General features: G+C 49.4%; 1 protein-coding gene across 5 annotated transcripts in view; it reads right to left on the bottom strand.

Annotated features, from left to right (window-relative positions):
- The window catches only part of GRM8 (glutamate metabotropic receptor 8), a 124717-nt gene that overhangs the window by 46554 nt on the left and 51777 nt on the right, over positions 1 to 26386 (bottom strand). For all 5 annotated transcript variants that reach the window (XM_078861020.1, XM_078861022.1, XM_078861023.1 and 2 more), the window contains exons 6-10: positions 25289 to 25429; positions 11143 to 11343; positions 9229 to 9368; positions 7008 to 7631; positions 5296 to 5607 (exon numbers count right to left, since the gene is read on the bottom strand). In XM_078861020.1, coding sequence (XP_078717146.1) covers positions 5296 to 5607; positions 7008 to 7631; positions 9229 to 9368; positions 11143 to 11343; positions 25289 to 25429 — 1418 coding nt within the window. The remainder of the gene's footprint in view (positions 1 to 5295; positions 5608 to 7007; positions 7632 to 9228; positions 9369 to 11142; positions 11344 to 25288; positions 25430 to 26386) is intronic.

The following is a 26386-nucleotide window of genomic DNA, read 5'->3' as shown; positions in this document are numbered from 1 at the left end:
TGAAACCTCATCTGGAATCCAGAGCAATCCAGAATCCCCTTAGGGTAGAGAAGGTTGCACACGTGCAATTTAATTTAATTTAATTTCCATTCGCAGCCGTTAAGGCTCCATCAAGCTCAGCTACCATTCCCACGTAAATCTGTAAACGACATGAATAAATTAATAATGAAAAAATTGTTCTGCGATACATTCTCTCCCGAGATGATGTATGCTGGTCACCAGCGAGAACCATCCACACGCTCACCGAAAACCAAGAGACCAGTAGCCAGCTTTTTGTGTTCTTTGTCAATACTACCATCATGAGCCACGGTCAGTCCACTGCCGGATGAAGGCTTCCCTCTGCAAGCCACCACCGTCTCTCGCGAGCCTGCAATGGAACGATCCACCCAGCTCCTGCACACCAGCTGATTTCATCGCTGCGTCTTTCTCGGTGGAAGGAAGTCCTCCAGGAAGCGATCCGTTCCTTGACTGCCACTCTTGACCATCTGTCAATGTCATTTCTATGGCCATGCGGCTCAAGCACGCCTGCTTTTCTGAACTATTTTAAAGTGTTCTTTGTACAACAGATTAACTAATTACTTTCATTGCACGTATTCATTTATTGAACACGTTCTTTAATCTCTCTTTTTTCTCCCTAAACGCGCATTCGTGAAAAAAATCAAACCGCATTTTGCCATTTGGCTAAACGGAGTAGGTCACCAATGTCGGCCGTTGACAGCGATGCACCCAGTAGGCTACTGCCCTCCTCAAAAATAGATCAATGATGGAACAAAAATACGCAATCACAGGGTGAGTGGGAGCAAATCAAGACGGCTTGCCGCCGTTGGTGTAACGGGCAGTGCACACTCAATGGACTTGCCGGTTAAATCTCCTGGCGTGGCAGTCAAAAAAACGGCGAGCGTTTCGTAAACTCATCTCAGCCGCTGTCCACCCAGCAAGCAGTGTAATTGGGTTAATCGCCATGAGTAAATCGGCAGGTTACATGTGGTGGGGAACAATATGGGTACCCCCCCCCCGCCTCTTTCAAGAAATGTGCCCATTGTGGAAGAGTAGGCCAAATAGCCTCTTGTAGGGGCCCTCTTGAAGCTCCTTCTAGTGCAGGCCTGTTCTGACAGCAGGGGTGCGAGGCAGCAATTGCAGGGCTGCGACCTTTTACATTTTGTGCTCGCGGAAGCGTTGGCAGCGGCGTTGGCCCATTCCTCAAGAGGAAATCGCACAACGCCAATGAACAATTAGCAGCAACCTCGCCCACGTGACGCTCAGCAGGGGACCGGTTGTGGATGCTTGATTGGCCACGTGATGGAGATGCGAACCCACTCGAGACTCTCCCATTACGGCGCTCGCACGCGCTTTTAACTCGGCTTGTAACGATCCTGCCGCCTACAAATGGATTCACACGCTCACGACACGCGCGTCAAATCGTCCTCGCAACGGCTCCGGCTTTTGGCTCGCCATCGAACAATAGGCGGTCACCGCATCGCGCGGCGCTTTCAGATGCGCTTCTGCGGCTGTCTGGAGCGCTCTTCCTCTTCCGATGTTAGGAATCCTCTGGAACTGTGCACTTTTAAATCGAGATTGAAAACTCATTTGCTTAGAGCTGCCTTTTTTGTGTTTAGTTTGTTGTCCTTCCCCCCGGCACCTCCGATTAGCGCGTACGGTGCGAAAGAAGTTCAACGTACACACATACGTCCAAATCGCGCAGTTCAAGCGTTGATGGTAAAGGTAAACGGTAAAGGTGCAGCCCTGCAACCTCTCGCTCACTGCACTGCTGGTGGGAGGGCCTCCCCTATAGGGAGCTCTAGAGGACTCCTCTCCAGAGGGCGTTTGGCTTACGCCTCCACAGCTCGTCAGATGTCTTGGAAGAGGTTGGCAGAACTCACACTTTACCCCACCGAATGCGACCTGCCGATTGGTTTACCTCGCTATAGCTTTGAATGGAGAGAGGCGGGGGGAAGGTGGCGAATGGGGCGCTGCGGTGGCGAGATGTTAACTCCCTCACCTGGTGTGCAGGAAGTCGTGGGTTCGATCTCGACCCTGATGCCTGTTGCACATTTGGAGTTTGCATGTTCTCCCTGTGGTCAGGGGTTGGCCAGGAGTTTTTTCTCCGGGTTCTCCAGTTTTTCCCTCCGCATTTATAAACATGTGTTTATTGTATTTAGGCTGCGATAAATCTATACCTGATAAGCCACTTCGTTAAGCTATCATTTGTGACCAGGTCGCTTTGGAAAGAGAGCTATAATAGCTCAGTGAGCCTTACCTGGTAAAATAAAAAGTACTGTTTTAGTGAAAAGAAAGTTGCACCATTGTTTTAACTGCTGCACTGGCGTAATGAACCGACAGCCACTATATTGCAAGTCCATTGGGCCATTACTGAACATGTAACAAAGTAGAAGCAGACGAAACATTTCAGCTCGTGGAGCAAAGGAGATTGCGCAACCAAGAACGATCAAGGCACAATGAGGCAGTAATAGGAAGGAACCAAAAGAATCTATCCTTGAATTGGATCGTGATCCCGAACCTGGAAAGTTCACTGCATGTCACAGCCGTTGGCGGGAGGAGGGGGTGGGTGGTTCTGGTTAACACGCAGTTTTTACACCAATTATAATGTCGATAATTGCTTAAGGCTACTCCTGCAGTAGCGACGGTCACAACCACGCCGGTGAGTTGCAGTGGATTTTTTTTGTCATCCGTCTCTCTCTTTTGTTTTTTAAACCGATTATATTGGGGCGTCGAGGAAAATGAACGAAAAGCGCCTGAGAGGGCATCCACCAAGGAGATGGAGCGATGAAATCATCTCGTGGCGTGCAGTCGCCGGGGTGGATCGTTAGATGGCAGGGTCTAGAGAGGTGGAGGGCACCTTGGCGTGGCCTGCTTCCAGCAGCGGATTGTCCATGGCTGATGGTGATGAGAATGGCGATGGGGAAGTGAGCGAAATGGTCGTCTGGGAAAATAAAGAGCTTCATAGAAAATCGGATTTTTCCAGAAGAACAAAAAAAAACAATTCTGAACCGATTCTGAATTTCAAAATCAGTACTCTGGCTTCTGTGTCTCTCTGTTTATCGTGCCGAATAACAATTAGCTAATTAGCTACCCTGCCAGGAACAGATTTGTCCTCAAAACAGAGCCGAGTGCGTCGCAGCAACCCCCAGCTCCCATCACTTCATAAAACAGTAATTAGCCTGGATAGGCCTTAAACCCTTGATTACATATGCCACTGATTATCCTCAATCAATCAGCCAAGTCCTTTGTTCAAGCTCGAGAAGCGAACGCATTGACACACAAACATCACGCGATGAAAGGTGACAATTAATTTTCGTGGGTTTTGTTGTTGCTGTTAAGTTCACTGCAATCAGACTTGGCTTTGCACAGCCCTTTCACGAAGTAAAATTTTTCCGGGATAAACTGGAGCAGCTCCTCAAGGCGAGAATCCCAGGACGTACACACGTCTTGGTCGTGCGGGCGTTGTCACTTGACAACGACCACGCACGCGTCACGGGGTAATGCACACCAAGATTGTTTATCCAGGAGGGCAATGCCGAGCCTCAGGATTCTACTCCAGGTGCGTCCTGCGCTGGAGCGTTAAAGCGATTATTTTTTTAAGGAGCGTTTTTTTTTCTTCTTCTGTGGGAGGAAAGCAGAGTACGTAGAGCGAATACACACAATGTATTTAAATTTGTGGTGCTTAAAAGGAAAAATATAAAATAGACAACGTTTCGGGCAATGGTCCTTCTTCATAGCACACATGATGAGTATTTTTTGTTTACACGTACGAGGGGATAATCGTCAACGTAGTCGAATAACACTGCAGCTGAGGAGGTTCATAAAACAGATAAATATTAACCTGAGCCAGGGAGGGAGTCGAACCCGTATTGTTCACGTGTCCAAGTCAGTTGTCAACTCGTCCTCCACACAGACGCCACTGAGTGTTGCTCCCTACTTAGCAGCAGTGATATCACCTCGGCGCCTTCTCCGCCCCGCCCCCATCAGCCCCAACCTCTCTGCACCCTTCGGCCCACACCGACAGAGACAATGCCCATTTGGAGACCAGTGCCGCACAGGAGACAGCTGCCACTGGGGGGTCCCCTTGGCTAAAACCGCGACAGGGCATTGGATGTTTTTTTTTTGTCACTGGGTGCAATTGTGAACGAGCCATATCAGACACGAGTACATCGAATCGGCATGATCATTGCTTCACAGCAGCTCAAAAACTCAGTCCCTTCAAGGCATGCGGTGAAGACAGGAGATGTCCCGTGTGTGCGTGTGCTCGGCATTTGAAGGCCTGAAAAACCAGACTCGGTGATTTCGCCGACAATGTGTCCAGGGAGGCAGTGCCATATCCGGACAGCAGAAGTGTCCACATCTGTCCAGGGAAGCATGTTGGGGGAAAGCCCCCCCCCCCCCATGTTGTGATGAGATGTCGCTGTAAGACGCTTATAGAGTTGCGTACGTAGTTAGGCGAGTGCCCTGTTAGTGCAAATCCTTCTCCGGAATCCCTGGCGCCATCCGAAGCCATCGCAAAGGCAGTTGGCTGCCCCCCCTCCCCTGCCCCCCCTCCCCTGCCCCCCCTCCCCTGCCCCCCCTCCCCTGCCCCCCCCCTCCCCTGCCCCCCCTCCCCTGCCCCCCCTCCCCTGCGCCCTGCGCCGAGTGTTCACCGAGTCAGCATGTTGGTCTTGTTCGTCTCTGGTCTGGTCGGCGACCACGCGTGGAATTTTGGTAAAAGTCTTGGTCTGTGGATTTCCTTCAGTCGTTAAAGTCAACATGATTAAGACTGCGCGGGATTTTGTCAAATAGACCGTTGCCGGGCACTTAAATTAACACCGCATAACAGTGTTAATTAACATTGGACACAGTGTTAATTCGGTGAGCATTTTAAGCCTCGTCTTATCTCTTAAATGCAGTGCTAATTTAGTCAGCATTTTCTATTTTAATGACCAAGCGAAATTTGCACAATAACGTTTGACAAAAAAATCCACAGGTTTTTATGTTTTACCAACGATACTAAAGCCAATAGAATTGCTGACTAAATCAACAACACCGCCTTCAGTCGCTCCACTACACTGCTTGAGTAAAACCAGCACCACCTTCCAACCCCACCACCCACCCCCAACAGCCCCCACCACTGCCCCCCCCCACAGCCCCCCCACCGCCTCCATCGCCCTCCCCCCACGGCCCCCTTCCACCTCCCCCCCCCCACCACTCACTCCCAACAGCCCCCACCCCAACCGCCCCCACCGAACTCCTCCCACCGCCCCACCCCCTTTCCACCGCCGCCGCTCCACAAACACACTCGCGTACCTTCTCGGCGGACTGCGCGGTGCCGAAGAAGATGGGGATGAAGGCGAGCCACACGATGCAGGTGGTGTACATGGTGAAGCCGATGGGCTTGGCCTCGTTGAAGTTCTCCGGCACGCCGCGCGTCTTGATGGCGTACACGGTGCAGGTCACCATGAGCAGGATGCTGTAGCCCAGCGAGCAGATGAGCGCCAGGTCAGAGATGTCGCACTTGAGCATGCCGCGGGCCAACTCGGCCTCCTGCGAGCGCTGCTCCTCGTAGTCGATGACCGTGTGTGGCGGCGTGAGCCCGAACCAGATGCACACTCCCAGGAGCTGGGGACAAAATCGCGGGGTGGACGGGCAGGTGGTGGCGAGATGTTAACTGTCTCGCCTGGTATACAGGAGGTCGTGGGTTCAACCCTGTGACGCCTGCTGTTTATTTGGAGCTTGCTTGTCTCTCTCCCCCGTGGTCGTGTGGATTTTTCTACGGGTCCTCCGGTTTTTCCCTCCACATCTAGAATCAACGTCACGCGGTCAGAGCATTTGGCTGCTTTAAATTTTCACGCGATGAGCCACATCGCTGGGCTGTGATTTGTGGCCAGGTCATTGCTGAAAACGAGCCATATAGCTCAGTGGGCCTTATCTTGTAAAGAAAAAAATAGTTGAATTTAATAAATTTAGAAATCTGCAGTTTGACGAGCGTGGCGATTGTGATTTATCACTTGTTTTGTGCTCAACAAGTCAAAGTGATTTCCTGTTCAGTTGAGCATTGAGGAGGGATTGGCGCCCATCTCCTGTGTATAACAGCCCTGCGGAGCCAGTGGTGGTAATTCCACATTCCTATGGGTGGGTGTGAGCTGCTCCATTGGACAACCAATGTTGACTTCAGCACAGGCTGGGGCTAGTTTTATCGACCCCCGGAAAGAAGGGATGATGGGATGAGTCATTCATACCCCTACCAGGATTTGAACTCGCAACCTTCCGATTGCAAGCCGCTCGCTCTACCGCTGACCCACGTGGCAAATTTTATTCTACACACATATACAGTTTTTATCCGACGGAACTTATCAAAGGTGGATCCCAGTTTTCAGAGGCTGGGTTGACCATTGATTGAGCTTGGATGAGTGACCAACAGGTTGTTGTAGGGCTTTGGAGATATGTTGCGGGCAGCATGGAGCAGTGGAATAAACATCCATTGTTCCGATGTACTTCTATGCTCTCATGTTCAACGCTCTATGTGGTGAAGTGTAATCAAATAACCCCCATGGGGTTATAGCGTGGGATGCCCATCATCCAGTGGTGGGTTGACAAAACGGCTCTACACATCCTTATACTGGAGAGCACGCATGACCACATGCCCTGCTACATACAGAAATGTTCATTGCATGGCAATCAAATAAAAATTGTTAATACCCAGAGCTGGCATTTAGGCAAATCAAGTGTGAAAAAAAAACATTTCACGCAATGGCTAAATTGTTTTTGCAATCATCATTGACTCGGCTAAAACCTCGTTATACGTTTGAGAAAACGGTTCAATCACCGGTGGCTGAAACCCAGATTTCAGCTCAGGATCTCAGCAATGTCACATTAATGTGCCGTCCCTTGAACAACCTGACCAGTTTTACGAAGTGGCTCTTTACGATCAAAAACGTTTTTTTTTGCGCCAGCAGAAGTGAGCACGCCACGCATCGCGTGCAACGCACGGGCAACGCACGCTTTCAACGCAATCGCACCTGCATGGCGATGAGCGAAAAGGTGATGACGAGCTGCGACGCGGGGCTGATGAGGCGCGGCGCCGTCACCGACCGCTTGCCCTGCTCGAAGATGCGGTAGATGCGGTTGGTCTTGGTGAGCAGCGCCGCGTAGCTGACGCACATGCCCAGCCCGAGGAAGATGCGGCGGAAGGAGCAGACGGCGAGGCTGGGCTCGGCGATCATGAGGAAGGTGGTGGCGTAGCACAGGAAGATCCCCGTGAGCAGCACGTAGCTGAGCTCACGGCCCGACGCGCGCACAATGGGCGTGTCGTTGTAGCGCACGAAGGTGACGATCACGAACGCCGTGGTGAGGAGGCCCAGGATGGCGAGGAAGACCGGCACGACGGCGAAGGGCGAGTGCCACTCGAGCTTGACGATGGGGATGGCGTCGCAGCCCGTGCGGTTGACGTTGGGGCGCATGTTGTAGGGGCACAGGTGGCAGTTGAACTCGTCGAGCTGGAAGTAGTAGCCCTCGCAGCGCTCGCAGTTCCAGCAGCACGGCACGCCCTTCACCTTCTTCTTGCGCTCGCCGGACGCGCACGGCATGCTGCAGATAGAGTAAGGCAGCTCCCGCTTCCCGGCGGCCCACTGCAGCGCGCTGATCTAAAAGCACGGGAGGGGCAGCGGCCGCGGGCATGGGCCTGTGAGGTTCCGCACGTCCACGCCGGGACGAGCAACGTGACTGCGGCCGCCGTGGAGATGGAGCGATGAAAATGAGCTCGCGATGGTTCGTGAGGCTACGTAAGCGCCGCGCGTTAAAAACAAGTCAATTCATCTTCTTGGTTCTTTCGGTAAAGTCACGTAGAAGGAAAATAATTAAATAATAATAAAAACATAATAAAATAAAATTCTCACGACGTTTCGGCCACAACTCTGCTTGCGTTGTGGCCGAAACGTCGTGAGAATTGTATTTTATTATGTTTTCTTTTAATTATTTTATTATTTCCCTTCTACGTGACTTTACCAAAAGAACCAAGAAGATGAATCCCTGCAGTCACGAAATCTTTAAATCGGAGGTCAATTAATGTGACGATCGCTGTATGGTAAGGTTACGGTTAGGCTAATGAAGTGAAAAAAACTGGGCAAAACGAAGCAGAAAACAACATTAGAAATCAGAAAAATGTGATGAGTGAAAAGCAGATAAAGCAGAACATATTCCTCAATTGAATCATGACTTAAAATAGAGTCAATCAATGGAATTAGGGCGAGGCTTTAATGCCCGCATTTACACCGCATGCGAATGCTCGTCTAATGACACGCAGCACTGGGCTCCTGTTGTTTGGCAAACTCACCACGTGCCGAATTAATAGGAAGAAACAATTCCCCACATTCTGCAAAACCCATCAATCACTGTCTTTCTTCCATTCATCCGTGCACGTCTGAACAAATTCAGTCTTGAGTTAAAGCTTCCGTGACTGCAGTAATGAATTATTTCCATCAAGTCACGTAAATAAAATACAATAGATCACGACGTTTCGATCGCAACACAAGCAATCGTCTTCAGGTGAGAGAGAGAGAGCGAGAAAGCTGCTATATAGGCCTGAGAAGGGCGCATCAAGGTAGGTGGGTCGAACTAGAGATGGTCCAACCAGAGGCTGGGGCAGTGGACACCCAGCCTGTCAATACTAAGACATCCAACCTAGTAATGCAACTCAGAGAGTCAGTTAACATCGGTAGAAAGGATGGAAACATCTCAGCAACTCTCTCTCTCTCACCTGAAGGCGATTGCTTGTGTTGTGATCAAAACGTCGTGATCTATTTTTTTTTTATTTACGTGACTTGATAGAAAGACCCAAGAGTGTGAACAAATTCAGTTAAATCTCATTCCATCAAAATATCATCTTGCTATTCCCTGCAGGGTATTTACTTGTGTTTGCAAATGTTTACACAAATGAACGGTTGCACTTTCGAGGAGCAAGATGTTAAAAGAACTGCAGAGGTCTGACATTGACATTTCTTTTTCTCTCTCTCTCTTGTTCATGAAAAAATAAACATCGCCTTTTAATTTAACCAATACACAATTACTGAAAGCAGGAGGGGGTGGTGGTGGGAGCAGGAGGAGGAGGGGGAGTGAAATCACATTTCTTATCCGTAACATTTCTCACAGATATATTTAAAGGTGAACCAAATGGCAAAGGCAAACAACAACAACATCAACACGGGGAAGCGGGAGCCTTTCTGAATTTTGCCAAAGCCTCACATTTAGCTGCAGGTGGTTGACCCACTCTCCGATCACGTTGTAGCCCGGCGTGCTTGTGTTGTGCAAGTGATATTGGAAAATGTCATAGCGTCCTGGTGCATCGCCGTCCTTATTGAACATCACGGGGGTCCCTGCGCTGCCTGCGGTGGGTGGGGGTGGGTGGGGGCGAGAGGGAGATTGCTCGAGCGTCGACGATTCACCCCCCCGTCGGTTGAGTGACGAGGATTGCGAACCGCGGTGACGGACCGCGCCGGGAATTTTTCTTTATTTTATTTGACATCGTTCAAGCAAAACAAAACAAAAACCACTCACAAACAAAAACACATTTGAAAGGAAATAATAATTCGTCCCCGGGAGGCATTTGAGATATTATTTAGGGGACGGTTTTAAATTGGGGCGTAAATAAGCAACGCCGAGGCGTGAGATGTGTACAAGTGGCGGAGCCAAGCAGCCTCGTAGCGGAGCGACGATAAAACTTCACGGCAGCAGTTGCTCGTTTAATAAAACATGAGTTGTGATTTTTTTTTGTTCGTTCGTCTTTGTTTATTTTGGAACTGCCCAAGCGTGTGGCGGTCTCGCTGCATTTGCTAAGAGTTCGGCTGCAATTTGCCAATGGAAATTGGGCAGGGTGTCATTTTCGTCAGCTCTTTCTTATTATCCTCTGTTTCGACCAAAGTGGTACTTATTGAGATATTGCACCTCTCTCTCTCACTCTCACTCACAAAGTGGGACATGGGGATAAACAAGGTTAATCACTCTAGATTTGAAGCTTTCGTGACTGCAATGATTCATATTCTCAGGTTTTTTCGGTAAAGTCACGTAGGTAAAAACATTAAAATTAATGAAAGTAAAATAAAACAAAACAAAAATAAAATTCACGCCTGATGACGGAGACTTGTGTTGCCTCCGAAACGTCGTGAATTTTATTTTTGTTTTGTTTTATTTTACTTTCATTAAATTTAATGTTTTTACCTACGTGACTTTACCGAAAAAACCTGAGAATAAGGTTAATCACAGTTGTCATGTCATAGGAATAACATCGATGTGTGTGTGTGTGTATGCATAGGCAGCAACCAATACAAACAAAAAATTCCAAGTAATCCATCACAAGATTGCAAATTGCATAAAATAACATTTGTAAAAAAACATTCAATTCAAAGTAAAAGTGTGTCCCTTACTGAAATAAGCAATGGGCAAGGACTTAACTCAATTTGGTGGCCCTAAGTCATTTGGTGGAAATTCCACATTCCCAGCCAGTCTCTCCATAGGACCACCCATGGGGACTCCTCACACAGTGGTACTTATTTTATCGGCCCCCAAAGGGATGATGATGGCGATGGTGACGATAGGTTACGTTCACCCTCGACTGACATTTGAACTTGCGACCTTTCAATTGCGCACCCACTGCGCTGTCACAGCTCATCCCGCAGCCGGATATTAAACACACAGGCCACGCAGGTCGTGTTCGGCGGATTAAAGTGTGGGTTCTCCCACCTCTTACAATACATCATACCGGCGTGGAAGAGTTGACCAACGATACTCCATAGAGGTGCTCCCTAGAGCCCCCTGTAATGGGGAAGATCCTTCTGCCACCAGTCGCTTGGACAAGTGATTGCAGGGCTGTGTCGGGTGGTGGAGGGTTACGGCACATTTAGAGTTCCACGATCTAAACCTTTATTATGAATACTTTTGGTCGCGAAAGCCTACGCGTTAAACAGGGCTGCCCCTCTACCGTTCACCCCAGTTAACTCAACACACCTTTCGAGGAACTGGCCCAAAACACCGTAATGCAAGACCATTAAAGGAAACAACTGCGGCACTCGCGAGAGGCTTTTATGGGCAAATAGCCGCGATTACTGTCATTACGAGAGGCGAGCTCCAGCACGGCTCACGGCACGCGAGCAGGGCTCTGACCGTTGAAGCTGACGCTGCGGATCTCCTCCAGCAGGTCCTTGGTGGGCACGGGTTCCATGTCGACGCAGAGACCCGAGAGGCGCGGGCACCGCTTCTGGTAGAGGTTGTGCAACGCGTGCGCCATGGCGTAGACCGCGTCGATCACGAACTGCACCTTGCCCTCCTGCTCGTACTGGGAGTCCCGTCCCACCCGCTCCTGGCCTGCAGCAAAAAAAACAAAACACCAGCACGGTCGGCTCTTCAATCAGCCAGCACGGTTGGCTACGTGCGGTTGCGAAATAATTTCAACGTACGTACATACAAACAGACACGTGTACAAAGGTAAAGGCACGGCCCTGCAATTTCCTGGCTCATGCCGCTGCCGGTGGAAAGGCTCCTCCATGAGAGTAACCCCCCTCTATTTGGGAGTCATTTGGCCTAATCTTCCACGTGTGCCAAGATGTCTTGGAAGAGGTGGGGAGTTACCCACACTTCAGCTCACCGCACGTGACCTACCGATGTAATGCGGCGTCCCTGCTTTTACCGCTGGGTGGACAGACATCGGGGTGGTGGTGGTGGGGGGGTTAAAACAACTTGCACCGTCCTCGTTTCCACCGCTGTGCCGGGAAAACAAATCGAACCGGTGACCTCTGCAGCGCAAGTCCAGCGCAGTGCTGACCATTATACCGCAGCAGCTGCAGCAGCAGCAGCATCCAAACATAAACGCTCCCACGGTTGGCTGCACTTCTGTACGTATATATGTTGAACTTCCCACCGTACGTAGCCAACTGAGCTATATACAGTGTTACAATACAACTTGGATTCGTATAGTCTGTAAACGTTAATGCCAAGATGTCGAGAAGCATATTGATAAATGTATTTTGTAGAGACAGGCAGTCACAGGTGTTTGTGTGAGCCTATGGGTCTCTATGTGTGTCTTTCGGTCCCTATATAAGTCTCGTTAAGACAATACATGGCATCTAAATGTGACCACATCACAGGATGTTGTAGAGAAACAGTGGCCAGGTTTACGATGTATAAACACGTTCATAGGTCAGTATGTGAATCTATGGGTGTCAATGTGAGTTCATTGCACTGATGATTCTATTGCATGGGCTAGGGAAGAGATGGACTGATGTGGTAGCCGGTAAGATGTGGGGTTGATTGGAATTTACAATGACCGGTACCAGCGGTGTCCTTATCGGCCTCTGTGGAAGAAGTTCGTGCAGGACGCTACTGGGGCGTTGGAAACAAATCGCCCTCCAGCAGCAACTGAGGGCAGAGGAGCGACGCTCACAACTACGGGCAGAGTGCTGGGCGGATAAAACGCAGAGAGTTGGCACAGTCGGGAGCACAGTTGGTGCATCTGCCCGCCATCTCAGCCAGCCAACCCACGGGCACCTGATTCTGTCCCGTGATCTCCTGCCAGCGAGCCTTCGACACTTCACGTTGCCTCAAAGTGCACTGAGCCTGGCACAGGCGCCGTGGTCACGGTCACTGCCACTTAGTGGTGAACGGCGGCTGTTGTTATTGCACTTCTACACAATGTGAGTCTGCGGCTCTATGCGAGTATGCATTGCAATGCAATGCAATGGGGAGTTATATGTGATCGCATCTCGCGGCTCTGTACAAAAACAGTTGGCATGTTTCCTTCGTACAGAGGCGTCAAGTCGCGGAAGATTGTCCTCGCTGTCTTTGAGATCATTCATTGAACTGGGTCCCCGCCTGCCAGTCCTCATCTGACTCTAGCCCCATATACGTGCTCTCCACTCCGGCAACCGTGCACTTCTGCCAAAGAGCTCGTCAACCTTCGCTCAGTATCACGCGTGGGTGGTGAATGCGAGTGGCTGTCGGTGTGGGTGATGGTGTGGGTGGGGACGACTATCTGAACCCGTCCTGGGCCTCAACGAGGTCGACTCAGCCTCGAACGCGTACCTCGTGCGACGTGTAAACATCGCCACGAGGGGACAAAGGTGGCCGGGCGTGGTGTTGGCCAGCCACCCGCTCACGTGCCGTGCCGGCCTTTTGCACCTCTGATTAGCGCGGATGGCTACGTACCGTGTGCATACGAAGTTCTCCAAGTTCTACATAGTAAGTCTCTCTCCTCTCGCCGTCTGCACTGCTGAGACACTTCCCTTTCACGAGTTCACACGCAAGACTCTCCTCTTCTCGTCTGAACACGACTGAGCAGTGACCCCCTACGAAGCGTCTCGACGCCTTGCGAAGCGTGTGAGTTTTCATTCGCGCGCACGGCGCTCGGCGGAGCAAGCGGCGCATGAGCCAGCGACGGTCATGGCAGACGTTCTGTCTCTGCCGTGGCTGTTTCAGCACAGATAGCCTCGTCCTCCTTTTACAAATTGTAGTTTCCAGTCAAGGCCAGAACGCGGTCTAATTGCCTGCAGCAAAGGTAGATTTTTTTTTAATTATGCTTTTGTGCAGATTGGAAGTGTTAATTGAATGTTTGATGTGTGACCTCTGGAGTGGGAGGTATGGAAAGCTTTGTAAAGGGTTTTGTTGTAACACCACATGGCTCGCTGAGAAACTCAGTATGTGTTCACGTCTCCTCCGCCACTGTTAATGATCTTAACGTGAGGCTGACACGCAGCATATTGTGCAGGCATTAACTTTTATTTTAATTGGTGTTGTTTTAAAGATGTCGGCAGGTGGCTCAGAGGTCAGAGTTCTGTGCCAGCGTGACTGAGAGCCTGGGTTTGAATCTGGGTTTCAGCCACCCCTGTTGTGAGCTGATGAAGACAGCCTCGTCAACAATTAGTGCACAGAAGCCATCATATTAATTAAGTTTGGTTTGCATTTTTGCAAAACTTTCTCTTTCAATACGTAATATATATAACTAATTTTTTTATTTCCATGCAATTAATATCTCTAAGAGGTCAGTTTACGGGATCTCCGAATTAGGTCTGTGACATCTCCTTCCATGGGACATTCACTCGTAGAGGTGGTGCAAAGCTCTGCAGGATTTACGAATGGACACATAACGGCATGCCATCGATAGCACAACTGGAATAAAACTGTGGGAGAAGACCACGCAGTTAAATATATTTAAAATAATATTATTTGGATGTAAAAAAACATTGCTTATGTTCAAGAAATTACACTCACGACCTCTGAATCAACAGAATTGGCTGCAGCAAATTTTACTCACTTTATGCTAATCTTGAAATTATTCTGCACAACATGCTAAGTGCTAAGGGACCATTAAAGACGTATTAACAAATGATTAATTATGTTGAGTGCAAACGTGTAATCGGGTAGATTTTTGCCTCGTCTGAATTTTCAATGTTTCTCAACTCTCTATCCTGGACGGACCGTCGGTGACTTTGTGCTGAGAATGTTTCCACCTAACCAGTGCGAGTTCAAGTTTTATTGTGCTTTTAAGAATTAAAACGCCGTTTAATGTTGTTGTAGCATAACCGTTAATGATACAATAGTTACAAGCTCCTCTGGACGCTGAACAATCACACTCACTCCGTTGCTAGGTGAAAGTCTCCCTCACACCATGTTGATCGTGTGGGTGATTTGAACCACTGAGTTTTCCACCACTCTACCCCATGAAACAAATACTGCGTATCAATAAGTTAATCAAAATGAAAGCACAATAATATAAATGTAATATATATTATACTGGGTGGCCCAAAAGTCAGGGCACATCGGGTTTTTATATTTATTTTAACAAATCAAATAGGATTATTTATTTTATTTTAAGAAATGTTAAAACTGACTTCCATTAACATCAATGCATGCATGAATTTTCTTTTGAAATGACGAAGACGCGCATACTTACAGTGGCTTACTACAGCACAGCGGTGGCATGTAGCATAGTTATGACAAGGCTCGATTATTGCAACTCACTACTCTACGGGACGTCTGGGATTTTTTTTTACCAAGCTGCAGTGTAAACAAAATGCTTTGGCACGTGTCGTGCATGGGCTTCCGGTTGCCGAACTAATAGATGATAAGGTCACACTCATTACACACATAGTGCTTCCGACAAATGAACCACAATTCCTTGCCGATCTCGTCAAGCAACATAAACCATCGCGAAAACTCCGGTCATCCTCGCAGCGGCCTTTGGCTAGCCATCGAATAAAGATGGTCACTGCATCGCGTGCTTTCAGATGCGCTTCTGCGGCCGTCTGGAACGCTCTTGCATCCGATATTGGGATGCCACCGGGAGCTATGCACTTTTAAATCATCCAGATTCAAAACTCATTTCTTTCGAACTGCTTTTTGGTGTTCAGGTTGTTGTCCGTCCAACTGCGCCTCCGATTATCGCGGATGACTACGTACGGTGCGAAAGAAGTTCGACGTACGTCCAATGCACACGCGAACTGCGTAAGCAGAGGCAAAGTTTTACGCGCGCCCTCTTCGGCGAGAGCCTCTGCGCCCGCCTGCCCTCTGAGCATGATGAGGGCTCATATTTCGATTTAAAGCTTTCGTGACTGCAGGGATTCATCTTCTTGGTTCTTTCGGTAAAGTCACGTAGAATGGATGACGTTACCGAAAGAACCAAGAAGATGATGAGGGCTCGTTAAAAATTCACAGCGGCGCAAGGCAGCGGCGCGTCACCACGTGCGAGCCGAGCGACGCGTTATACTCCCCCCACCCCGAAACCCGCCCCACGAAACTCCTCGCGCGACTGAAAAAACGAGATCGTAATTCTCACGAATCGAGCAGTCCCCGCAGGATCGCTAAAGAGCGGCCTGTCGTTTCGGCAGCGTCGCGGAGACGCGCACCGTTAAGATTAGCCGCCCGAGTCGGCAGTAAATAAATGGATAAATAAACGTGCGAGCGGAGTGAATGCGTAAATAAATAAAGGCGCTGCCTTAATGGAGAAATTTCTCGCCTATCCGGTGCGGGGAAATTAAGCAGATAAAACACTCGTGGCGGAGGCGATGTGGCGTGCGTGCAACTATCCCTGTCCAGTGCTCCCGCCCCCAAAATAAGCATTTTTTTTTATTTGAAGGCAGGACCTGGCTGACGGATACGGCAGCAGTGGCATAACCATCGAGTGTGCAGGCGCTGCAATTGGGAGAGGGAGAACATTGGACAGGGGAGGGCCCTATTTTCATTCCTTGCACCAGGGCCCATGCCAACCACGCTACACCACTGAGATCCATAAACTTACATAGCGACCTGTCGACTCGCATAAGAGACCCATAGACTGGCATAGGACCCACAGACTAACGCAAACCCATAGACTTTCGTATACGTCCAAAGACTAACACAGAACGAATCGTCTACGAGAATACCATTGGAGTAAGATAGAACCCAGTGGCGTAGCTATCGAGTGTACAGGCAGTGCAACTGCACCGGAGGCAACCACGCTTCCTGGAGGAGCGCAGACGAAGGTAATTGGCGAGGCAACCCCCCCCCCCCCCCCCCACAAATTTCAGGGCCCCATCCCGACGACGGACGCTGTGTGACTCTATCGGAGAGCAGAATAGTGGCGGCAGCGTGCTCATGGGCGACGTCTTTCGCTCACGATGTTGACAAGTGGCTTCATCATCGCCCTCCCCGTACGGCGGAGGTGACACTCAACCCCACGCCACAACTGAACCCCACCCGCTGATCGTACTCGGAGAGGGAGATATTCAGTATGATCTGAACGATTTCACCGCTGGTCGCGCCCTCCAAGTGAATCACATACAAATTGAATGGCAGGGAATGTAGCGCACTGCAGCTCACAGAAATGTAGTTGAGCCCATATATTGCACTCCTGCATTCCATGTTGAACCCAGCATGCTGAGTTTATATTCCAGCCATGGCTAACATCAGTGGGAAGTGATATCTGAACAGGTCCTGAGTCGCCCCTTCAGCTCACGCTGAACACACCGTTAAAGTAAGGTCACACAACCCTGCTCGCCGACGTGGCATGGAAAGGCGTTCATCGAGCAGTGGATTTACAAAGGTGCTGTGATTGGTCAATTGTTAACATTGTGTTCCACGTTGCTTGAAATTAAAGGCTGGAGCGGAGTGTCACCACAGACAGCAAGACTTATATTTCTTCATGCACTGATCTGGCGGTGCATGGCTTAAGCCTAGTGGCTGGGCAGTGTAAGGCAGTGATGAACAAGTTCTGTCAAAAAGTATTATCTTAATCATCGCAATCTCTGTACAACGCGAGGGCTACAAAGCACGCAGAGTCTGACGATAATATGCGACCACTACAACTAAGCAAATATCAAGACAGAATACAACAAAATCAGAATAGAGCTATTCAATCTGATTGCTATCCATTTTTTTGTGCCCTTTTTACCCAATTTCATACCAATTGTGCTATCGGCAGCATGTCTGGCGAGATGAACAATCTGTTTGGAAATCTCAGAGCAGCGCCAACCCATTGTGTTTTAGAACAGCCCGCGAGGGAGCGTATCGCGGTTACCTCTGAGATCCTCTCAAGTGATTGATTGAAACGGATCCTCTGCATCCTGCATCGTCCCAGAATATTGTCTTTCCAGACCAAGAGCATCAAGCAGCAAGACAGCTCTGGACGAGTTTCGATCGTCTTTGGCTTGCACAGCTTGGGGGGAAATTCGGCGCCAGCTCACGGCCTGGGTGCTGCTGCTGCTGCCTTTCCTGTTCATCTTGCCGAAAATGAACCACAACACCTTCTTGCTGATCTCGTCAAGGAACATAAACCATCATCGCGTGAACTCCGGTCAACCTCGCAGCAGCGGCAGCGGCTTTGGTTGGCCATCTACCAAAGACGGTCACCGAATCGCGCGCTTTCAGATGCGCTTCTGCGGCCGTTAGGAAGCCACTGGAGCAGTGCACTTGTAATTATGGATTGAAAACTCATTTGTTTAGAACTGCTTTTTGTCTTCAGTCTGTTGTACTTCCCCCGCATCTCTATTTAGTTGGCTACGTACGGTGCGAAAGAAGTCCAACATACACACAGTACATTCGCACATTCGAGCCATTCTCTCTCGCTCTCCCTTCGAGAGCGAGCGAGTTGCGTGCGGCGCCTCATTACAAGTTGGGTCTCGTCCGCAGAGCCAGCCTTCCTAATCGACAGCTGGCTGGATCACTCGATGTCATTGGCAAGTGCACGCCACGAGGACACATTTGGAGACACAGAATGGAGTTCTACTCACGTTTACCCTCACCAAGGCAGTGTCACGCCTGCCTAAGGAAGGCTGAGAACAGAAGGTCAGGAAATATGACCTCTGCACTCGAATGTTCGTGAACCGGACCCGTGAGGCTTCGTGCTAACCAGGCCATCGCTCGTCGACAGACGTGAAGGATAAAGCCACAAGGGGCTCCTCAATGGGAATTTGTGGACGAGGCTTAAGTGGGCGGCTATGCAGGTGACAAGGCAGTGGATGAATTCAACTGATTGATGTGCAATTTACACAGCAGAACACACAATGGGGATCGCGTTCTGGTGTCAGTCTGCCAAATAATACAGCCACAAGTAGCTGGAGATTCAGGCAAGATAAAATCGTTACTTTTTTATTATTTAATATCTGGTATAAAACCTCATTAGGTATAAAAGAAAACACATAAATGACAAAAAAGATGGAATATCTGTATACGGTCAATTCCACGGTCGTGGAATTACAACCGTTGGACTGAACCTGACGATCATAAAATTGGACACAAGCATTATATGGGCGTTCAGAGCTTCTAAAGATGTTTACGTTACGATACATTGCAGGGCCCATTGCATCGCCGTGTCCAAAATGCCTACATTGTTCTTGTGATAAAAAAAAAAATCCGCTACGTGTGTTCAACTCCCTTCGCATCGTACGTAGCAAACCGTGCTAATCGGAGGAGCATTATCGCAGAACTGTCCAAACTTCTGAAAATACAGACATTATATTGGAATGTCACTTAACCCATCGCTGAATGTGGATCGGAGTCGCGAACAGTGACGGAGAAATATGGAAAGGCTGGAAAGTGCCCGAAGAAGTGTGGAGAGGTGCACGCTTGTAATGAACACTGAGAGACAGCAAGCTGAACACATGGATTCGAGAGCATACAACGCGGCGAGTTAGTGATGTTATATAGATCATAAAGAGAATTGAAGTCTGTTCTCCTGCGTTGCTGTCGAACACCGCGTTATGGAAAAATCGCGTGATGATAAATGATATGTAATGTAGGGTAAAGCACGGTCCGCGATAACACGTGAGATGCTTACGCAGGCTGAACAAAGACCGATGCGCGTGGGTTGCATCTAGAGCATCCAGCAGCATCCCACTCTGTGTGATGATGCTATGCCGAGGCGGCCATACGACTGTTTATTCCTACTCGCACTGCGACGTAGTTCCGTTCACTCGAAAAACGCAGCATTATAGGAAAACAAAACTGTAATTGGGCTTTGGGCAGCCCACGTTGCTAGAAGGGATAATCGCTGGCGGTTGAAGCTAAACGAGGACACGCCAGAGAGGACGTTCAACACGCAGGCGGAGCAACTGAAGTTGACTCGCGCCAGCTGGATCGTTACATCGATAGATCGCAGGAGTGGCGTGGGGAGGCCTTCGTCCGGTGGTGGACTGACCATGGCCGATGATGACGAGTTTTAAAAATAGCCGCTGAATCTTTGCCGGTGTGCTTCCATAAATCGTTGGCTAGCGCGTGCTGACCACTGCCTTCCTCTGTGACCACGAGGGTTTGTAAAAGCCACACCCAAAGCTTAATGGAGCTCTTTAGAAGCCCCCCGAGCGATACTAAGCATTGCTCGTCTCGTCGTGCCCACGTGACGAGGAACGTGTGCTGCTGTGAAGAGGAAGGGAATGGCTCTACATGTCATACATACATAAACTCATCATACATATGTGGTGACATAGAATGGGTCACTACGGCGCGCAGCGCTGTTTACTGACAGAGAGGGGAATTGTGGGTGGAGCAGCCGATCTGCCAGAAGAGCATGCAGTGCCATGGAATGGGTCACTCGGGTGCGTAGCGCTGGTTGCTGGCAGACAGAGGGCATCTGAGGACGTAGAAGCCTGGTCGGCCAACAGGGCACGTGATAGGCCGGGGTAAGGGATGTAGGGCTAATTTAACAGAGGGGACACGTGGGGTATAGCTCAGAACCTTCTGGTAGGTTCAAGAAGGGGGCGTGGCCGAGGGTGGAGGCAGGCCACGCTGGAGGGAATAAAAGGGATGTCCCGAGACTGGATCGGGGCTGTCGTTTGGAATGGAACCCGTCGTGCTACATCTTCGTCTTCGTCTCCTCGGCGTTGTGGGTCAGGCAGCGTGCCGGCTGTCCTGACCTGTCTGTAGTTATCGCGTGTGTGAACAGAAGTGTTTAAGTGTCGAATAAACGTATGTGCCTCCTACTATTAGTGTCTCCGACGTGACTCACTACACATACGTAAACCCATCATGTATGCACAAGCTCATTTCTTTCTTTAGAACTGATTTTTGTCTTTTGTTTGTTGTCCTTCCCCCGCATCTCCGATTGGCGCGGTTGGCCACGTACGGTGGCGAAAGAAATTCAACGTGCGGTACATACACACAGGGTCAACGGCTCAACAGATCGGGGAACTTTCAAAACATAGCGCAAGAGACTCAAATTAAATCGGGGTTATCGGTTGGCAGTGAGGGAGAGGGGAAGGCAGAGGGGAGGGGGTGCAGAGGGTGTGGGGGAATCCTCTCAAACACTCACCCACGCGTCCGTTGCATCTCAACTCGATTGCTGCAACTTCCTTCCCCACGGCCTCGCCGCCAAATCACTTCAACAGCGGACAGACTCCAGATGGCCCAGAATGCCACTGCCAGATTTGTCACCCACGTGCGTATATGACACCATACCACTCTCTCCGTTGGCTCCCAATGCAATTTGACTGCGATGAGGTGGACTCACTCGCGGTTCCCCCCTCCTTCCCCTCCCGGCTCCTGCCCCTCGCCGACCGCCTTTGTCTTCCCAATGCAATAATGCCTCATTACTTTTCAGCCGCCGCCCAGCTACGACCAGGCCTAACCCAACCTCTCCCCTGATCAATCCCTCCTCGTTTCTACCGTCGTTAAAACTTCACCATCGCTCACAATAACCCACTCCTTCATTTCAAATCGTTATCATCCTATGTGCAATTTCATAATTGCTCTAAAGCGCCTTGAAGAAAGGCGCTATGAAAAATCTTGATAAGATGTCAAGGATTGTCATGTGTGTATGCTGAACTTCTTTCGCACCGTACGTAGCCAACTGCGATAATTTGGAGGCTCTCACAGAGCTTGAACAGGTGCTCCGAACAAAAGTTAATTAGGATCACATGCGTAAGAATGTCGTGGTGTTTCCGACTCACGTACGATGTGTGTGTGTGTCATGTGATCACGTGGCCGCGGCAGCTACTCGCGGGCCACTAATTTCACCACAATGCTTAACCAAAAAAAGCAATTATTTAATTGAATCGCGACCCTAATACGTGACAGTCCATCAAGTCGCGAGGGCGTGAATTGACCCAGAGTCGCTGGCACCTCCACAGCCCAACTTCGAGATGAGACCCCAATATTGTCGATCCTCCCAGATAAAATCTGAACCATTTGTCATTCTAGGCAAATAAAAGTATTGCGTGAATTAAATTCGACATGCACACACCAACTGTACTCTTTTTATGTTTTACTTAAAATGCGTAATAACGGGCATGTACTATGAAAAATAAGAAGAGGCTTTATCTTTTCTGGCAATACGATAGGTGTTAAGATGTTCAAACACCCAACAGATACCTTTTACAAGTTATCAAGTCTGCAATAACCACACGTTCTTGTGGTGAACATGCAAACAAACATGCTCTGATAATATATAAGCATTGTCTTTGAAACTGATTGGCCTACACCAGAGACAGCCTTCTTTATAGCCCCATCTCAGCAATGTCAGACCAGAGGACAGCGCCAAAAGGCAAACAGTACAAAGACAATGCACGTATCAGAGCACTTAAAGCTCGGGGCGAGACGCTGTGTCATGTACTACCACCAATGGGGGAATACTGTGATGGTGGCCAATTTTCAAGAACAGTGATGGAGTGGCTGCCAATGAATGAAATGCATCCAAGTTGACGTCCGCCGGGCCAGATGGAACTAAGAAACCAGCTCGTGGGCCAGGTGGCTATGCAGTCTGTTGCATCGCAAAACCGTGAACTGGGGAAGGCCCTCATCCAGCAGGGGATTGATTGTGGCGGATGGCGATGATGGTGAGGATGACTTGCTAAATGTGGAAGCCACTGGGCTTGGATTGCGCCTCTGTGTGTTAAACCCTACTTTGGTAGTTTTACTTTAAATTGCATTGCCCAGATGGATAAATGTAACGGAAACGCGCGCGAAAAAAAAAACATGCTGACTCTCTTATATGTAATTTATGCCCGTACCCATAATTGTGCCCCAAAGAGCCGGGGGCCTAATTATCCATGGAAATGCCAACAAAAACAGGCACAAACCATTACCAAGCCGCAGCCGTTTAACCCGTTCGTCTCCGTTGCCCACACGTACCCAAACATTCCCTGTAATACCCTTGTCCTGTCGAGCCTCGCAGACCGGAGTGTGTGCTGTTAGCGAGCACCTATTAGGCCAGGCCAGTACGTGTGGTCATTTCTCTTTGTCTCCCGGTGCTGACGTTGACACACACGCATCCGATATACGCCCCCCCTCCCCCCCCCCCCAAACATTCACAGAATGTAATGACAAGCGCTGTTAATGAGCGCCTATAAAGGTCGGCACAACACACAAGGCAGACGGTGTTGCCAGCACCACGCCAGCGCCGCCTTTGTCTCCCAAAGCACTTAAGGCTTAGACCATTAATTTTGAGGCTGAGTCGACCTAGTGGAAGCACAGGGACCAGGCCAGATATCACACACCGCCCATGTCAGTTGCGATCGCGAATCAAACTTGGCTCGCCGGGTTCGCAGCGCGGCGCGCTAACCACCGTGCCACCGCTCCCAATCCTCCACATACGCACAAAGACAAAGATACCCCATTTAGCCTCAGCAGACTTTTTGAGGCGAGTGCTATCAACGAGCACCTATGGATGCTGGTACGGCACATGAGGGGATGGGTGGCCAAGCACCACGCCAAGCCTCTAGTGATGATGTTTACATACTGCACCAAGTATTGAGTTGAGGCTGAGTCGACCTAGTGGAGGCCCAGGACCAATTTCGATTATTGTCACTGGTGTTTTTTCGTGAGCAGGAATTCGCGTAGGCGGATTCGTAACGCAGCACGCTAATCGTTACATCCCTGCTCCCCACATACACACACACACACAATAAAAAGATACCCGTATTAGCCTTAACAGACTTTCGGGGGCAAGTGCTGCTAGCGATCACCTCTGAAGGCCGGCACGGCACACAAAGACACACAGAGACAATAAATCATACATCGTATCAATCGTACATTCCACAGCCTTTGACTGGATGAAGGCCTTTGCTGGGATTATGTCCAAAGTCCACCTCAGCAGTCTCCACTCAACATCGTCGTTTTGTTCCGATTTAAAGCTTTCGTGACAGCAGGGATTCATCTTCTTGGTTCTTTCGGTAAAGTCACGTAGAAGGGAACTAATAAAACAATAAAAATACAACATAATAAAATAATTCTCACGACGTTTCGGCAACGCAAGCAGCCATCCTCAGGTGAAGAATGAAGAATGAAACACCACCAGCTTAAATATACGCTCCAATCTTGGTGGTGTTTCATTCTTCACCTGAGGATGGCTGCTTGCGTTGTGGCCGAAACGTCGTGAGAATTACTTTATTATGTTTTATTTTTTATTGTTTTCTTACTTCCCGTCTACGTGACTTTACCGAAAGAACCAAGAAGATCCTCGTTCTGTGTTGACCAGCCCTGCTTCGCGATGGGTCCACGAAACTTCACCTGACGCCGCACTGCCGTGACCCCCTCCGACCCCACCGCGTGCCCTCCGTCTCGTGAGACGTGGCCAAACGCAGCACCGAAAACGGACCGAATCTCCCCTCGGTTCCGACGACGCTCGCAGAAGGCACTGGCTAAGGGTGACTCATTGATCCCACCGGGGGGGGGGAGGTCGTCTCTGCTGGGTTGTGAGTTTTGCAGAGAGCAGGGCCACGTGACAGACGCCGAGTGAGGCACGGGCCTATACACCGACGCGTCGAACCCAGGGCCCTCGGCGGGGCGAAAGCGTCGTACGGAACCACGCGAGCTTAACTATTGACAGCCTCGCGAACGCCCCTGCGATTAATATTGCATGGACGAGCATTGCAAAGGATGGGCCTTCGCGGGAACGTTCTTTAGGGTGTTTCTTGCTGCAGGGATGCAGTGGCGACAATTGTCTTCGGCGTCATTGTTATAACGTGAGTGTACTTTTCGTTTGTATTTCGTTCCACGTGTGTATTTTAAAAACGTTTTATTTCCCTGCCAAACAAAATGTGGAACGCGTAACGTCTCCCGGAGTGTGTACTTGCTTCTCGCGCATGAACGGAGCTAAATCAAAGGGCATGCGTGTCATTACTCTTCTGCACTCGTCCCCAAGTATTAAAGATCTATATTTAACACGTTCGTGATGAAGTGCGGAGGTTTTTCAAGTCAAATGTTTACGAAAAAATATTTGTATCATCACGACTGTGCCACTGGTAACGAGACGGAGTTTCTAACTCGGATATCTTGCAGAGCAGCCCTTCGCCTATGAACTGCCCACGGAAGTGGATGCTACAGAAACACCTCTGAGATGCCTTCAAGTGACGGCTGTCCCATACATTAGGCAACAACACTTTCCCACCTGCCCTGCCATTGAGAATAATGTTCATCATATGGCGGTTTAATTATCAGAGCTATACATTAATGTAATTAAGTTTAGAACCAAATTTATCGTGATGGGTTTTTTTATGTGCAGTCGTTTGTATAACTGGGATAATACCATTAACTTACTGCACTTGAGAACCCAATTTTCAATCCCACATGGCTGAATCCTGAATGCAAACAAACCTCAGATTTCAATTGTACTAAGTCGGTGCCCGGATCTCTGTTTTAAAATGTCAAAGGACGTCTGCCTGATCACGCGATGACAGGCAATGTTCTCAGGCTCAGGGACCCTTAAGAACCCGGCGTTAATCACAACCGGCTGCCTGGATTTCAAACCCAGGATCTCAGCGTCACCAGCTCAGTGCTCAACGCTCTGATCTCTGAGCCACCGGCCAGGCCAACCCTGACGAATAAAACACAAAGTGCATCAAGGACTTACCGGTGCATTTTTTGGCGTGCACGGTCTGCCTTGCTCCGTGGCGGCTCAGCCGGCATTTGAAGTTCTCCTCCCAGAACTCAGCGAACCAAACGTTCCTCCTGTTGTTCTCCAGCGTACGGGACGTGAAGTATTTGTCGAACTCTGCGGATGCGAGAGGTCGGACAACGCGGAGGCTTGCTCGGCGCCAGCCAATATCACTCACGGTGGGTCAAGGGGGGGGTTTGCTCAGCCGGTCTATTAGGCGAATATTGCTTAGAGGGGCAACCGTGCCGGTAAAACAGCAAGGGGGTGTGGGTAACGGGGTCCAGAGGAATAATAATAGTTAGAGCGGTTCTGTCGTGCAAAACGAGCGGTCGGGTGTCGAATTTTATGATCCAAGGGAGCATCGTCGCGAGTGTGCTACCCCTGTGAAACACAGGTGCGTCACGATGGTGCGTCGGGTGAAATACATTGCAATCGATGGTCGAACGAAACAAATTATTTGGCGACGCTGTCGCTATGGCAGCGGCGCGCAGGGACAGTTAACGACGAACACAAACTCAACACGCTCGTCAACAACACTGCCTCGTGATAAAAAAAATATATATATGAAATCGATGGCGTTTTGCGTAATGGCCCCCATTCGTGGCACATAAACGCGACGTGCGGATAGCACCATGCGTGTGTGTAAAGAGGCAAAAGAAAATGCTGTGATCCGGACAAAATAAACTGGGGTACGTTTCAAACGGGACGTTAAAACTGAGACAAAATTGAATGAATTATTTTACGAATTACTGTATGACCCCAGGCGTGGGGATGGGGGGGGGGCAGTAATACGTAGATGACCTGATGTGCACGAAGCATACGTAGTTTGAAAGATATTATTGTCTTGTAAGCATAGAAAATTCAAGGCAAGTAAAAAATGTCAAATACAACTGTTTAAATTATGAATTTATACGTATTATACGGCAATTGATAATAAAATCCAACCAATCGTAGCCTGGCCGGTGCGATGTTTTATACATTGTTTAATTCGGAGCGAGTTTGCGTGCCGCATATTGAATTGCGTGTTCGCAGCCTGACGTGCCTTACGGAACAACCAAGAACCAAACGGGGGGG

Source organism: Lampetra fluviatilis, chromosome 11, assembly GCF_964198595.1.
Source record: "Lampetra fluviatilis chromosome 11, kcLamFluv1.1, whole genome shotgun sequence".
In the NCBI taxonomy this organism is placed as follows: domain Eukaryota; kingdom Metazoa; phylum Chordata; class Hyperoartia; order Petromyzontiformes; family Petromyzontidae; genus Lampetra; species Lampetra fluviatilis.
The sequence above is the reverse complement of the archived record's forward strand: the minus strand, read 5'-3'. Positions and strand labels throughout refer to the sequence as shown.